The following is a 15,945-nucleotide window of genomic DNA, read 5'->3' on the forward strand; positions in this document are numbered from 1 at the left end:
CCAAGGTCTGGGCTCTGGGCACCCGGTTTCCTCCTCCTGTGTCTGCCCAAAGGGCGGCGGCTCCTGCCCCTGGGGTGGGTCTCTGGGCTGCCCCACCCGCCATGGGTGGCTGGGGGTCGGCTGGGGGGGGAGGAAGACACCGCCCCCTTCCAGGCCTGGCGCCCCGGGCATGGAGTGAAACCCAGGGCAGGCTCGGGGCCTTGATCCCGCTCCGCCCGGGAGGGGTCCGTACCCCCCCCGCTGGGCGGCCTCTGCGGGCCGCTCCCGCCCCCCACGCCGGGTCGGGCCAAGATGACGCCCCCTCCCGGCTTCCGGGCCATGGGTGTCGTCACTTCCGGTGGGCTGACCGCGGGGCGCCCCGACCGGTCGGCTGGCGGAAGTTCCGGTCGGAGAAGCAGGAGAGTGTGTCTGGGAGCCGGGGAGAGAGAGAGAGAGCGAGCGAGAGAGAGAGAGAGAGGTGCGGAGCGGGGGGGCCAGTACGGGGGGAGGGGAAATGAGCTGACATAGGGAGGGGTCGGTGGGGGGAGGGGAAATGAGCTATAGTGGGGAGGGGGGAGACGCGGGGAGGGGAACTGAGCTATTGAGGGGAGGGGTCGGTGGGGGGAGGGGAAATGAGCTATTGAGGGGAGGGGGAGACATGGGGAGGGGTCGGTGGCGGGGGAGGGGAAATGAGCTATTTTGGCAAGGGGGCCAGTGTAGGGGGAGGGGAAGTGAGCTACTGTGGGGAGAGACGGGGGGAAGGGTCAGTGCGGTGGGGGATAATGGCCAAAGTATGTGTGGAGGGAGAATGGTCTATGGGGGGGGAGGGAGGCAGAGGTAAGACCTTGATGTCGTTGGGACACACACCTGAGATGGGAGGGTGATGGGGCTGGGGCCCAGACGCATCTCAGGAGATGGTAATGGGGGGGCTCCAGGGGAGTTTTGGGCTATGGGGTCAGGTGGAAATGGCCCCAAGAATTTCATGGGCTGCATGTGGTGGGACGTGCTATTGAAGCTCCTGGAGCTGCTCTGTGAATGAGCTGTGCCGTGTGTGAGGTGCGAGGGTGTTGGGCTACTGGAGATCAGTAGAGGGATGTTGCAATTGACTGTCTATGATGATACAGGAAAAGTTGTGTTTGCCTGCAGGCTAAGGAAGCACATGGCCGCTCAGGGTAGGGGAAGTGTAGGGATATGCCATGGGGACCATATCTAGGGAGAGAAGACCTGGTAAGCATGTAGTACTTGGGATAATGTAGGAAATCTGGGAGCTGGGTCAGTGCAAGGATATTGCAGGAGACAAATCAGAGACGTTAGTGTGGAATGTACTATTCTGCCGACTGTACGCACTCAAAACACAGCACAAGGTAGCAAGCACCATAAATGACAGTCAAACAAGAGAGTTTCTCATAACCCAATAATCAATGAGGAAGCAAGGCAGGAGAGAGAGGTGTGTCTGGATGGTGTTTTGAGAGCAGATACACAATTGTTCCAGAGGGTAGGCGTGGCAGAGGAGAAGACTCTCTCCTAAGTTTCAGAGTAGCAGCCGTGTTAGTCTGTATTCGCAAAAAGGAAAAGTCTCTAAGGTGCCACAAGTACTCCAACAAATTTATTTGAGCATAAGCTTTCGCTCAGATAAATTTGCTAGTCTCTAAGGTGCCACAAGTCCTCCTTTTCTTTCCTAAGTGGAGTTTGGGGAAAAAGGCGAAAAGGAGTCTGGTATTTATTGGGTAAGAGACCAGAAAAGGGATGGGAGAGAAATACACTAGGAGGCTCTAGGGAGGTGTTGGGGATCCATTGGGTTGGGGGACTGTTATAGATTATCCATGTGTGAAGCACTTTTCTGGGTTTTAGCTAGGGGATATGGCAGCAAAGATAAGCCAGTGCTGGCAGGATATCCATACTGGGACCTGCACAGTGCAATGGATTATTGGCCCAAGCTTTCTGTTCTGGTGGCCTAAGGTCATTGTCCTAGTACTTAGTCTGCAGCTGTGTACATCACGAAAACCACCACACAATTTGCCACAATTTGCTGAGTGTTCAAGAGGGATCAAAGAGAGGATTTGCAGGGGTTGGTCTAGATGAGGTCTGAGATGCATTGGCAGGGGTGAAAAGTAAGAGAACTGATTAATAAGCAGTGGTGCAGGGTGGTGTTGCAGGTCATGACAGAGGTGTGCTGGGAGAGTATTTTGAAGGGGTCCAAGATTGGAATGGGAGATGCATCAGGTGCATTGGCAGAGCTGCCTGAGGGAAGCTTGTAGAGGGACTGGCTCTAACCATTTATTAGACTTAATCACTTGCTTTCCCAAGTATCAAGCTTATGAAAGGTGCTGCAGAGTGGGGTACATTGTGAAGAACATGCTGCTTTGTAAAATCTTTGGTGGCATTTCTGATATGGCACTTCAGACTGCATGCTCTGTGAGCTGGGATTCCTGTACTATGCTAAGGGGAGCACTTTCAGTGGATCTATAGATGGGCATGAGTGTTAATGATTATTATTATTGTATAGTAGAAAGGATTGGATCAAGTTGCAGTGGGGGAGGTTTAGATTGGATATTAGGAAAAACTTTTTCACTAAGAGGGTGGTGAAACACTGGAATGCGTTACCTAGGGAGGTGGTAGAATCTCCTTCCTTAGAGGTTTTTAAGGTCAGGCTTGACAAAGCCCTGGCTGGGATGATTTAACTGGGAATTGGTCCTGCTTTGAGCAGGGGGTTGGACTAGATGACCTTCTGGGGTCCCTTCCAACCCTGATATTCTATGATTCTATGATTCTAATTAGGGAAGACCGAATTGCTTTGGATAAAATAAGAACTGATGCAGGTTGTTGCCACAAGCTCAGAGTGAACGTTTCCTGGCCAAATTCTATTAAGGAGAAAGTAAGGTTAAAAATCATGGGGCCAAATTCTACCCAGGTATAATTCTGTTGACTTTGATGGAGTTACATGAAGGATGAATTTGGCTTAGTAGGTTTTAAAACTGTAGGCTGTGACTGTCTTGTCTTTTTGTCTTTTGTGACACTGAGACCGCTGTAGTTGAGTGAATCAAGACCCTACACTCAACTTAATGGCGATTCTCTGACTGCATCTAACGTGATAACTTCTGAAAACCATATTTGGTCAATTCCAATTTTTCAGGGAATGTTTTAGGATCAATGGGCATAAGCCTACTAATTTTGGTGAGGATCAGAAAGCCGGAAAAGCCTGATTTCCACGAAAATCCAGCCTACAGACTGCCCATGTGGTGCTGCAGGCAGGGCAAACTCTCTGATGTCCTCCGTTGCTACCCACGCACATCACAGGCAGCTGTTTGCATTTCACTGGCAATGTAAGCTGAGCTGCGCACCCGTTGAGTCTGGCCCCTCAACTCTGTTCATTTCTAGTCCAGTTTTCTCAGGTCTCACGTAGGAGCATAATATGTCAATGACTGAATGATGGCTACTCCAAGGAGCTGCTTAAATTTAAGCAAAAAGCCACATTAATTGAAATTTTCCAAATCTTGCAAAGGTTTCTTTTTACATTTTTTTTTAAATTTACTTTTGATTGTTTTGCATAAAACACATTTGGGGGCCTGATAGAGTGCCCCTTAACGTCTTATCTTTGTGGCTGCCTCTGCACTAACTGGGAGGCATACATGCTCAAATGTTGGGGCAGTGGGCTATTTTTATGGTATTTCTCACCCAACTAAAATCATAGAGCATTGGAGATCTTAGGAGAGTGCTCCCTGGAGGTTCCCAGCTCAGAGAGGGTTGAATATATGGGGTGCTTCTCTGAACTGCCATACCATCTGTTAGCCCCTCACTGCCTGTGTGAGCAGAGTGTGTGTGTGTGGGGGGAGGTTGGGGGATCAGTTCTTATCCGATATAGGGAGCACATTTTAACTGATCTACGCATCCATCTTAGGTTCTTGTAGGGCCCCATTTCCATAGTATCTGAGAGCCTAACATTCTTTAATGTACTCAACTAGTGACTATTCTCAGGCCAGGGACCATTAGGCTATGCTGGACAGTGAGACTCTGCTCTTTGGGACTGTTGTCACCTACCTTTCTGGCGAGTGCTGTTCCTCCCCACTTGTTTCTCTGAACATGGGAAATGCAGTAATATGTGGGTTCAATCTCTGCGGCTGCTTATGTGGCATTTGGGTGCTAGATCTGATGAGCTCGTTCTTCTAATATGTGATTAGAGTCTGAAAACATGACTGTTCAGTCTGTGAAACGAGTTTGGTGGATGTGGGTTTAGTTCCCGTTGGACAGGTTTCCACATCATCAAAATCACTGGAACGGTTGGATGTGACTGGCACCCATCTGGGCAGTTTCAGCAGAGAGGGTAAGGACTTTACTGGGCCATGGAGATGGAGCTCCCTCCAGGCTATAGCTGTTGACGCTGGTGGGACAATGTGGGGAAGTGCCCTGTGCCCATGCTGCACCTGTTCTGTGGCCGAATAAGATATCGATGTCCAGGATTGTTAATAGCTGGCACCTTCCACGAGCAGTAAACTTGCTTGGTGAGATTAAACGTGCAGGCAGCGTTTGCCTGCTGTTTGAGGTGGGTGTGATGGTGATTGTATTAACAGATGCAAAGAAGATTTTGCAGGTGATGTAGCTGTAATGCCAGCAGATGAATGTTGCTTGTTTCCTATCCAGCTGGGTCTGTGGGCGTAGCTGGGTAACAAAGGGCTGTCTGGTTTATTAGCATTGCAAAATGTTTGTCACTGGTCTGTTTGAAAAGCGGAGGGCAGCAGGCAGAGCTTGCCTTTGAGATCTTTCCTGTTGTACCTCCTCCTCAGCATGGCTCCCATGACAGCCAGGGAGGTATGCTGAGCTAGAACTGGCCCTTGACTCCTCCAATCCCTGCACTGTTACCAGTGAGATCAATAACCTTGACCTTAAGTTTCAGAGTAGTAGCCGTGTTAGTCTGTATTCGCAAAAAGAAAAGGAGGACTTGTGGCACCTTACAGACTAACCAATTAATTTGAGCATAAGCTTTCGTGAGCTACAGCTCAATGAAAAGAAGCAAGAGTCAATTTTCACCACCCAATCAGCTGCCAATAAGTGGGAAACATTCACTGATTTCTGACTCCCGAGCAGCCAGGCTTGAGCTGAATCTGTTCTGTCGCAACGAAATATGATTGGATGATGCTCCCAGAAACGTCCTCCCCCACAGAGCCTCCCAAGGCCCTTTGGAGGGTGCTGCGCAGAGCCCAGGTCCGGGCAGGAAGGGAGAGACAAACCCTTGCCATGAGCTGACAGGCAGTGATCGGCAGACGCAGAGTTCGGGGATTATTAAGGTTGCAGCTATTGGTGAGATGCCCTCAAGGGAGAATAGAGATGATGACGCTCAGGACCTGCTTCCTATCCTCACTTCCAACACTCCCCCGCCCCCCAAAAAAGCTTAATTCAGAAGTGCTGTTTGCTGCTTCCTGGCTTTGCAATTCATCACTTGCATGTTCCCCTCTGTATGAAGAGGCAGGAGCTTTGAAACTAGTTCGGTATGAGTTCTCTCTCGCCTTTCCTGAGCTAAGCCTGGAGTTCTGCTCCATGTCACCCTCTCTGACCATCCCTGGGGCGTTACATTTTGAGTTGTCCACTCGGTCAGTCTAAACCCTGGGTTGGTTTAGTTTGGGGGCTCATAAACGATCTGCTGATGCTGCAGTGTGTTAGTCAATATGTTACCGGCATGCATGACGTTCGTGTCTGAGAGGCCATGTGTGTGCAGGGTTCATTGGGATGGCGATTGCAAAGTTCACTTCCTTTTTTGTGCGTGTTTATTTCTTGTGAAAGCTGCCCAGTTGAGAGCCCCAGAGACCAGATCGCTGTTAATCCAGGCAGGTACAAGCTTCTCCTGTGTCCCACAATGTGCCTCACCCACATCCTGAAGGGAGCAGCCTTAGGGGAGGAGAATGTTGGTTCCATGGCCCACTACAAACTGAACTGAGCCCCTCAACTCCTGTTCCACACAGGCCTCAGTGGACAGCTGTCAGACAGCAGCAGCTTCTGGGCACCACCGTGCTGAGCTGGCTTTGAGCTGGGATGTTAATCTGTCGGTACCAACCCCATCTGACTGCCAGCCCCTCACATTGGAGCTGGGATTTGCAACTTGATTTTGTCTCTCTGCCCTGCAGGTGCCAGCTGTTGGAGTCCCTTTCAGTGTATGTGTGGTAACAACATGTCTGTCCCCCTCCTTGCTGATGCAGTGACTGTTTCAGGGGCAGAACGGGAGACTGCAGCGGTAAGGATGGTCTTTGCTGTGTCCATCTGCTGTAGCCTCAGCTGATTAGGAAATTAACTGGCCTTTGTCTTTCCCTCTGTTGATGTTAAATGCAAAGGGGATGCTGTCCTCTAGCTCAGGCCCATCTTGAGATAGTGATGCGCTCAGAGGGGCAGCCTCTCTTGGGTTCAAAGTGTCTTCATCTCTTGAAATTAAAAACTCACACTGCTGTTTGTGTAGGACCTGCACAAACCCAGTGTGCTCTCCTGTAGCCGCTGGGAACCAGGAACTAGCCCTGCTTCGCTGAGTTGTGCTGGCCGATTGGTGTTGCTGCATACCCTTACTTCCCTTCTTGGAAGTGGAAGCTGCCAGTTTGACAGCCCTGGAGCAGAAAGCCTCTATGAGCCCATCAGTCCCCAGCCAGAAAGCCTTGTCAGTTTCAGGTGTCACTAGGAACTGGGGTGAGGGGTTGGGTTCATGTTTGCTCAGTGGAAAAGGATAAAACTGGAGGAGGAGGAACTCTGTCCAAGCCTCTTAGAGTGGATTAGTGATTGCTGATATTTATAAGGTGCCCACTGCTATCTAAAAGTTAACAGTGAATAAAGAGTGGGGTCGGGGATGTTTTCAGAGGCACAGAGTGCAGTTAAGTGCCCAACTCCTGGAAAGTCAATGGGAGTTGGGCGCTTAACTCCCATTTGTGCTTTCAGAATCTTCCCTGCAAAGTTCCAAAGGCAAACTCTTCATCCTTGATGAGCGCCTTTAAAGAGAACCCTTTTGTTTCCCCAAAGTCAGCTGTTTAGATTCGGTCCTGCTGCAGAATCATAGAAATAGCTGGAAAAGGCCCATCTCCGGGGGCCCGGGCAGGGTCACCTCCCAAGAGCACAGATTGCTAGAGGGCTGTCTAGTCTAATTTTAAAAATCACAAGTGATGAGATTTCTGCACCTTCCTTAGGGGGAGAGTAAATCGTTGGGGAGCACCAGCCCAGCCCTCAAACCTGCGCTCTCCAGAATGATTGGGTAGGCACGTTAATGACAGGTCCAAGAGCCCTGGTCTAGGCTGTTTAACCAAGAAGACAGCTCGAGTTAGCCAGTGCCCATGAGTCAGGTGGTGATAAATAGATCCTATAACACTAAATCTGTGTGCCTGTCCCAGTTCAGTGCATCACTCTCAGATGGTCTAGATAATACTTAGTCCTGCCATGAGTGCAGGGGAGTGGACAAGATGACCTCTCGAGATCCCTTCCAGTTCTATGATTCTCTAAGGCACAGGGACACATCATTAGCTTGGGTAATTTCTGCTCGGAGTGTTGCATCTGCTTTTGTTTGTGACTGAATGGCCCTACACAATGCCCCACATGGCTGCTTTTTAAATCCCAGACCTGCCTCACCACCAATTCACCAGCTGTTGTGCTGGCTAATACCTTTGTTTTCTCCTTAATTTTACAGGTCATTTTTTTACATGGGCTCGGAGACACAGGGTGAGTATTTCTGGAGCACTGGCCCTTGTTGTCTGGCTGTAAAGTGGTACGCCTAGAATCAATGCTGCCTGCTTTCACAAGGATTTGAAAAGTGCATTGTTTGGTAGCAGCACAGAGCAGAGATCAGGCAGATAAGCCTGTTGGATCTGTGTTTTTAAATACATGGAAATTGCTTCACTGCCTGTCTGGCAGGGGCATGGCTTTGCTCCTTCCCAGATAGAGAGGGGATAGTAAGAGCCTAGCTAGTTCACTGGTGCTTTGATTTTTCTGCAAGTGCAGCAAGTTATGATCCCATGACTCTAGTGTGGGTATCTCTGGCCAACAGCTGTCTGGATTTCAGCTTTAATATTTGTGATTTCAGGGGCCTCACAACATTCTGCTCTCCTGGCAGGAGGATTTTTTTTGAAGGCTAATAAAGTATAATCGGTTTTTACATTACCCTGGGTGAGGTCGGGAGTAAATTCTATGACTAGGCAGGTGCTTTATCATTCATTGTGTGAGGCTGATTTACGGTAACTGAAGGCTGCTGCATACATGGAGCCCCTCTCTCTGCAGAACTCCTACCTCTCCTTTAACGACGCCTCCCTTACTAACTGTTAAGCTTTGTGTGACCTGTTTGCTCTAGGTCTCTCTACCCAGCTGTACGAGACACGGGTATTTCGGAAGCTCCCCCTGGCTTTGTGCTGCTGGGGTTGATGCATCATGGTGCTTAGGCAGGGAGATGGATGGTGTGGCCAGGCTCTTCACGAGCTACTGCCAGTGTGTAGAGCAGAATGAGTTGGGATCCCTGCTCCAGAGCATCTGCCCCTCCCGAGGTGGTCAAGAGGGTACCCAGCCCTGGTTCTATAGGGATGACATGGCTGTGATGGGGTGAGGGTGTCGGTATGCAGGGTGGTACCTTGCCTCACAGCTGATAGCATGTAAGGCTTGAACTGTCTCCTTTCTCCTGTTAGGCACAGCTGGGCTGAGGCGCTATCCTCCATCCGACTCCCATATGTGAAATATATCTGCCCTCATGCGTAAGTATCACCTCTGCCCCTGATTGGGGGAAATTCTGAAACAGTCTGCTAGTTAGTGGGGGGAGGATATTTCACCGAGTAGTCACTGTCCTGAATGGAAATTAGCCTTGGAGCCTCTTTGATGCTCTTTGCTGCTCCCAGGCAGGGCTCTCCCCTCCCACTCTGAGCTGGCTGGGATGCGTGGTGCTCTCCGTGGATGTTCTCCTGTTCTGGTCAGGGGGGCAGAGCTGGTGGGCTGTAGTGTTGTTCCTTTGCCCCATCGTCTCTTCCCACTTCCCCTCACTGCTATGGACCTTTCCCGTTGTAGATCACAGTGATGGAGAAGCTTTCTGACTGCAGGATGGGCTGCTGAGTTGGACACATGGCACCCAAACCTTGTGTGATGGATCTGTGGCCACAGGCAGGGGTCACCAGTTAAGCCTCATGCATACAGAGCTAAAGGAGAATTGGTGTCAGCTGTGCTGGGATTAGGGCTCATATCCTCTGTAGGCTGCAGCCACTTGAGGGCAACATGATCTCTGTCCCTGGAGTAAGCCTGATGGTGAATCCAGCAGAGGGTGAAGTATGCACACGCTAACTAGTGCCTGCGATGTGACAAGTCAGCGTCACTCTGGAAAGGCCGGTGTCTCATGACTGGCCGTGTCCCACTGGAGGGCAAGGCAAGCTCTCCTCAGCTGAGCACTTTGGAAGGACGAACAAGGGATTCTAAAACAGCCAAGGAAAAGGTCTCCCCAGCTCTGCAGGCAGCTGACTGCCTTCCTCTCCAGAGTCCAGGGAATGTCCCCCAGTCTCTGTTCGAGAGGCAGATAGTTGGCTTCCAGGCACAGCTGGGTCATGAGTGAGATGCTGCTGCCCAGGGTCTGATTTTCTCCCTGTTCTGCAGCTTAGCTGTTCCCTGTGGCTGCGTTGAGCAGGCAGGGAGCATCGGCCTCAGGCCCCTTCTCTGCGCAGGCCAGGTCAGTATAAAGCAGTCGTGCCCGACTTGCCCTGTGCGGCCCGAGCACTGATGCCTCAGCAGCTTCTGGTTCCTTAGCAACACAAATGTGCACTCACCTGTCCCGAGGAAGCACCAGAGCTGCCTCCCAGCGAGCGGCGACCCTCCGCTCCAGGGCGTCCCATCCTCACGGGACGGGAGCAGGTGCTGCCCTGTCAGCGCCTTCCCAACTCAGCAGCAGACAACCAAAGGCAAGAGTAGAGCCAGTCCCCAAACGTCGGGTCCCTGGATGGGCTGCTAGGCAACAGCACACCACACTGCCTGCTCTGGGCACGTAACCGGGCCGGTGTTAGCTGGGCCGGGAGCCTGAGGGCACATGGGGACTTAGCAACTGGGGAAGCGGTAGGCAGTGAGGACTGGACATACGGTAAACAAGGGGAGGATCCCAGCCGGATATGGGGGTGCTGCGTGTGGAGGGGGCGGGAGGGAAACAGATTGCTGCTCAGCCCCGGCAGGGTGGTTCCCCAGGCCCACCTGGATTGGGCAGCGGGGGAGGGATCCTTGCAAATGCTGCTTCGGTTCCCTGCAGGATTGTCTGGTCCCTGGTGGAGGCGCAGTGTTTGTCTGAGCTAGCGATGCTCATGGGACTGTAGCTAAATCCCGTTCCGCCCAGGTGAGCCTCCAGCTGGTGGCAGGACGTACCACGAGGGGGCGCGCCATACTGCTTCATTCACTTCCTGCTGCCTTGTTACCAATTAGTCTCTTGGGTGCAGGGCTGGAAGCTTGTTGGCCAATGTGCCCTCTCTGGGCTGGATCCCTCGGGCGGTAGATCCAGGATCACTTTAGCTGCTGTAACCCCCCGCCCCCAATTGGGACAGGCTCCCACCCGGGCTGTTTTGCTTGCTTTTGATCTCTCTTTCTCTGCAGGCCCAGGATTCCTGTAACCCTCAACATGAAGATGGTCATGCCCTCCTGGTCAGTTCATGGTGACTGTGGGCGGGCGGAGGGGGGGGGCATGTGGGTTGCTCATGTTACAGAGGCAGCCTGAGGTAGTGGCAGGTGGAATCAGGGGTCTCTCTCCAGGCACCTGTGGAGGAGAGGTAGGGAGGGAGATAGCTGGAGCCCCCCACAAGTGGAGAGGAGTGGGTGTATCTGGCCATTAGACTCCCCTGTGCCATGGACAGTGGGAGAGTGAGGAGGGGGCTGATCTCACTTGCGTTCCCTCCCAGGTTCGATCTGATGGGGCTGAGTCCGGACGCGCCTGAGGACGAAGCTGGAATCAAGAAAGCATCTGAAAACCGTAAGAGGAGTCAGGCGTTGGGGTGCAGCCACTTGGGCTGAGGGTCTTTCCCCAGCCTCTGTCTAGCCCTGTCTTCATCCCTTTTCCACCCGACTCACCATGGCCTCTTGTTCTCCTGGAGGGGAGCAGGATCTATCCCCGCTTCTGCCTTTGCCTATGCTCCTCCCGTCCTTTCCCTTGTCCCTCATCTCAGACTTTCTGTGCCTCTGTCCTCTGCCATGTGTGGAGAACACACCCAGGGCCTGAGCCTGATTCTGCCCTGCGCAGATCCCAGCTTCCCTGTGACACTGTAGGACCCCCTGGCCATCCTGAGCTGATCCACCTCTCTCTGGCTTCTTCCAGTTAAAGCAGTTATCGAGCATGAGATCAAGAATGGCATCCCATCCAACCGCATCATCCTCGGGGGCTTCTCGCAGGTAAGCACTGATGGTACAGGCTGGGGCTGGGGACTTGGGTCCAGCCCAGCCTCCCAGGTGCCCAGGAGCCCAGCAGCTCCCTGGCCGTGTTGGTGCAGGAGGATGGCTGAGTTAGACTCCATGACTTTCTCAGCTTCATTCACCAAGCAGGGGGACCTTCTCCTCCTGGGGCAGTTGGTGCATGTGGTGGGAGGAGGTGAGTTCTCTCCCCTCTGGTGTCACTTGCACTGGGAAGGGGTGACTCTCCCCTCTCTGGGTTGGACTCACCTGGAGCTGCGAGCCCAGGCAGCGTCTCTACTGCATGGTCCTGTGCTTGGTATGTTCCAGGGTGGTGCCCTATCGCTCTACACGGCGCTCACCTCCCAGTACCAGCTGGCTGGCATCGTGGCGCTCAGCTGCTGGCTCCCGCTGCACAAGGCCTTCCCTCAGGTACCGGCGATCTGTCTGTCTGCCTCTGGATCTGTTACTTGCTCAGGCACCATGTGGGATGTGAGTAGATCGGGGGAGGTGGGGGGAGGCTTTGCTGCTGCCCATCACAGAACCTTCTTACTCAGCAAACCCCGCCTGGGGCTGCGGACAGCAAGCACCCCGGTGGAGTCGGTGGCACTGGGGGTGATGGCATAGGTTGGCCATAGACGGGACACTGCATCGATCACGCATCCGCTCCCCAGCCAGGCATCCTGGCACTACTAAGCCCTCTCTTTTGTGCTGCAGGCAGCATGCAATGGCGTGAACAAGGATATCGCCATCCTGCAGTGTCATGGGGAGATGGACCCCATGATCCCTGTCCGCTTCGGAGCCCTCACCGCCGAGAAGCTGAAGTCCGTCGTCACCCCCACCAAGGTTCAATTCAAAACCTACCCCGGAATGATGCACAGCTCCTGCCCTCAGGTCAGTCAGCTGCGGGCGCAGAGGGCTGTGGTCCCGGGCATCTGGGTATTGCACCTGAGCCGGCAGGCCGCACCCGAGTCTCGTAACATGGAGCGGGTTGTGCCCACCCTTACGTTTCCTATCGATGTGGACTGCATGGACTACAGATCCCAGCATGCAGTGCCCTGGTGGGATCCAATCAAGGGGCTGCTTGGCTCATGGTGGTGCATTGTGGGCTGGGATCTGTACTATGTGAAGGCTGCATCTTTGTCTTGAAGAAGAGGGTGGCTGGGGCTGCAGTTTAGCTGCCAGAGCTCTGGATCAGGAGTACGGGGTGAGCGCAATGGCCTTTGCAAGGAGGCCTGGAGTTGGGGAGGGTGGCTATGGGCCCCGAACTTCCCTGGTCCCAGGAGGGGGAGATCGTCCCAGCTAAGGGTGTAGAAGCCTAGATTTGAATGAACCTGGGGAGCACCAGACCCTACGTCTAGCACGGGTGGGGGTTGGTCCCTCATTCATGCTGGGGGGCTTGCGCTGCCCAGTGCCCAGCAATGCGCTGGGAGCACTCAGCACAGGGGACTGTCTGCAATGGCAGCGTCTTCCCTTGGAAAGCTGGACCCAAGGCACCCCCTGCAATGTCCTCCCAGCCCTAGGCCCTGCCCCTGAGGGACGCTCTTCTGCGGGCGCCGGGGCAGCACCCGCGTGTGACAGGCTGTCATGGTCTATGTCCAGGAGATGATGGCGGTGAAGGAATTCATTGAGAAGCTGCTGCCCCGGATCTAAGCGGAGCCACTCGAGACTGTCGCGGGGAAAGGGCGCAACGTCACCGCCTCTGATCTTTCCCGCTGATCCTGTCTGCTGCAAACAGAAGCCATGGCAACCAACCTCAACTCCAGTTGTTTTCCCTCCCTTCAGTCCTTCCCTCTCCTGTCTCTTCTGCACCACGGTCCCTCAGGCAGGTGGGGTGTTGCTCCCCGAGTTGAGAGTGGAGCTGTTTAAGGTAGAGACTGTCCCAAGTCCAGTGTGGCCTTATCTCTCGATCCCCTTGATTTTCCTGTATCAGATCCGGCTGTGGAGGTGGGCTCAGCACTATTTCAGGCTGATTTCCATGGTCTCCTGGCTTTTCTCTCCTGTTATAGTGTTAGTAGGGAGTCCCTCCCCCTGGAAAGCAGGAGGAGATGACTGGGATCTGGGGGGGGCTGCTGGCCCATGATCCCCTGGGCTTGGGCTCGGGCTCGGGCTCGAGAGCTTTGCAAAGCTACCTAGAAAGGCCCGATGACCCGCTGTGTGACCCAGCATGGCTGGGGAGCAGCTCGGGGGGGTATGGCCTCTCGGCAGGTGCACAGCCCTTTGGTCTCCATGGTGGGACGATTCAGAGGGTTTTAAAACAAATAAGCCTCTGGAACCCGAAACTCCAGGGGGCCCAGCTCAGGGGCCGTTGGTCCAGAGAGCGCTACACTGGGACTGTACCTTAAACTCTGCTCCCTCTCCCAGCAGCACAGCTCAGGGAGTGGGCAGCATACGTGGGTTGGAAGGGAGCCTCCTACGTTCTCCCCACCCACACCCCCTCCTGCCATGTGCTCTGTTACACGCACACCCCCCAACAGGAAGGCAGCCATGCCCACGGGCTCCACACTGCATCTGATTGTGTCTCCGCTGCCAGGGCACAACTGTTATAGAGATAATCGAGGGATTTCCTTCTCCTTCTGTTGCTCTTTACAATCTTCTCCGTTCTGCGTGCTGGGACATCCCAGAGCGCGTCTGTCTCCTCTCATCGCCGCACTGTTAGAAGCCAGGTGAGGAGGCAAAGACAAATTGCTGCAGTTTACAGCCAGCTTCCTAGTGTATCTCCCCTGAGACCTGCCCTGGGTGCTGGCCCAGTCAGGAGGGTCTCTTGCTGCTACTCCTTCCTCTCACAGCAGGGTCAGGTGGGGTGGGAGGGCAGAAGGAAAAGCTCCAGCTGATGCTCTTGTCCTAGGCTGGGAGAGATGCAGGAAGGAGACTCGCTCCCAGCCTCCTCCTCTCACCAGCATCTGCTATGGCCCATGTCAGCTCAGCTGTCTCTCCGTCTCTTCTTTAAGGGCAAATGCTGGAGAACCTTTTCCCACTGTCCAGGGGGCTGCCAGTCCCAGATCACCCCTCGGGGCCAGTCGCTGCTATGCCCACAGCACCCTGAGGGCTCTGCATGCTTGCCCATAGGCACTACCCTGCTGGCCCGAGGCAGGGAGCGTCCCAGTGGGGAATGTGAAAGCATCCCTAAGAGCGGAATCACCTGCATGAAGAGTCACCTGAGCTTGCCTTTGCCACATGGGGTTTGGCCCTCTTCACGGAAGGCTGGGTCCTTCCTGCCCTGTTCAAGGGAGCCCCTGGTGCTGGCTGATCTACCTTGGCAGGCAGAGCAGCACCCCACAGCCGAGAGGACCTGTTCTCTCTCCCTCAGAGGATCCCTCCTCTTCTCTCCCCAACCCCTAGAGTGACCAGAGGGCAAGTGTGAAAAATCAGGACAGGGTAGGGGGGCAAATAGGAGCCTATATAAGAAAAAGCCCCCAAAATTGGGACATCTGGTCACCCTACCCATGCCCTTCCAGCTGAGGGCTAGCCTCTCCCTGAAGAGGCAGAGGGTGGTTGCTGTTGAACAGCATAGGCCTTCTCCCTCTGGTGGGCTCAGCCTGCTGGAGCATAAGTGGGGCTGGAAAATGAAGCTGCAAGTGTCTTCTAAAAGAAACCTTTTTAGCTAAGGGCTGAATTCCTTATTCCTCCTGCCGTTGCTGTCTCCATCTGCTGAGACAGCCCCCCTGTTGGCATAGACTTAGCCAGCAAGGCAGTGGGAACTGGGGCTCAACCCCCTGCCTGCTCAGGGCTAGAACTGCACTGGGGATGCCAGTGTGTTGAGGGGTTGGATGAGCTAGGTGGGGCATCAACTGCCTCCCACCACTGGAGCCCTAGGGCCTGTTGGGAGCTCGCAGGGTGGGGGCAGGGCTGGCTGTTCCCAGCTGCTGCTGGGGTCTCTCTGCAGATCTAGCAAGAGCAGGGCACTGCAGTGGAAGGCAGCGACTGACTCAGTCCCGGCCTAGATGGGGACCCCCCCCCAGGGAAAGAGCAGGTGATGGATGGTGCCCTTGGCTGGGGTGCAGCTTCACAGAGGCAGGAGAAAAGGGGGCTAGACAAAGGTCCATTGACGCAGCCTTGTGTTCTAGACTTGCCCAGTCTGCCAGCACTGCACCAAGCAATAACCCTCTAGAGACTCTCAATCATATTGGACCCATTTTTTAAAGGATTTACTTATTTTGCTGCTTGCATGGGGGGTGCAGGACTAGCTCTTCTCATTTTGGACACAGCCCTCCTGTTTCTCCTCCTTGTGTCTGTTTAAAGCAGCCCCCGCCCAGGGCCGAGGCAGGGGGACATGCAGCTCACCCGAGTTTCAATGAAGGCTGGCAGCTATACCTGATCTCTTTGACTGTGAATTGGAACATTCTGCATCTTGGCTGGCTGGGGGGTCTGGCCTCATGTTCATTCTTATGTATAGTTTGGTTGAAAGTACTGGCCTGTTCTCAGAGCATTCCATGGAGCTGCTCTCTCCCTGTGTAAGCAGCAACTTCCTCTGGGCCCGAGGCCATGCTGAGGACGCAGGGAGAGAGAGAAAGAAGCTTCTGTCCATTCCTGAAAATGGCTTTTAGTTCTCTGTCTTCCTTGGGGTGGGTTTGTGTTCCACACCCTTGGATCTGAGATTAAAGAAAACATAAACCTCTT

At 53.8% G+C, this 15,945-nt stretch overlaps 1 protein-coding gene across 5 annotated transcripts; it reads left to right on the plus strand.

The window, feature by feature from the left end:
- The first annotated feature begins 362 nt into the window (after positions 1-362).
- LYPLA2 (lysophospholipase 2) lies at positions 363-15,943 on the plus strand. Of its 5 annotated transcripts, none has more exons than XM_084652231.1 (10): positions 363-457; positions 6,096-6,202; positions 7,628-7,659; positions 8,613-8,678; positions 10,540-10,587; positions 10,842-10,912; positions 11,255-11,328; positions 11,656-11,757; positions 12,043-12,219; positions 12,928-15,943. In XM_084652231.1, the coding sequence occupies exons 2-10, from the start codon at positions 6,125-6,127 to the stop codon at positions 12,976-12,978; spliced, it is 699 nt and encodes a 232-aa protein (XP_084508357.1). In that variant the 5' UTR covers positions 363-457; positions 6,096-6,124; the 3' UTR covers positions 12,979-15,943. The 5 variants fall into 5 exon arrangements, with proteins under 5 accessions (XP_084508357.1, XP_084508359.1, XP_084508361.1 ...); XM_084652233.1 differs by lacking the exon at positions 363-457 and adding an exon at positions 4,218-4,300; XM_084652235.1 differs by lacking the exon at positions 363-457 and adding an exon at positions 4,953-5,274.
- Positions 15,944-15,945: the final 2 nt, after the last annotated feature.

This window comes from Lepidochelys olivacea (assembly GCF_965140295.1).
Source record: "Lepidochelys olivacea isolate rLepOli2 genome assembly, chromosome: 19".
Taxonomy (NCBI): Eukaryota; Metazoa; Chordata; order Testudines; family Cheloniidae; genus Lepidochelys; species Lepidochelys olivacea.

Bases quoted from the DNA above. Each gene is read 5' to 3' on its own strand.
- LYPLA2 (XM_084652231.1), top strand. From the start codon at position 6,125: ATGTGTGGTAACAACATGTCTGTCCCCCTCCTTGCTGATGCAGTGACT. The intron at 11,329-11,655 runs GTAAGCACTGAT...GGTATGTTCCAG, and splicing joins TCCTCGGGGGCTTCTCGCAG to GGTGGTGCCCTATCGCTCTA. The intron at 12,220-12,927 runs GTCAGTCAGCTG...GTCTATGTCCAG, and splicing joins TGCACAGCTCCTGCCCTCAG to GAGATGATGGCGGTGAAGGA.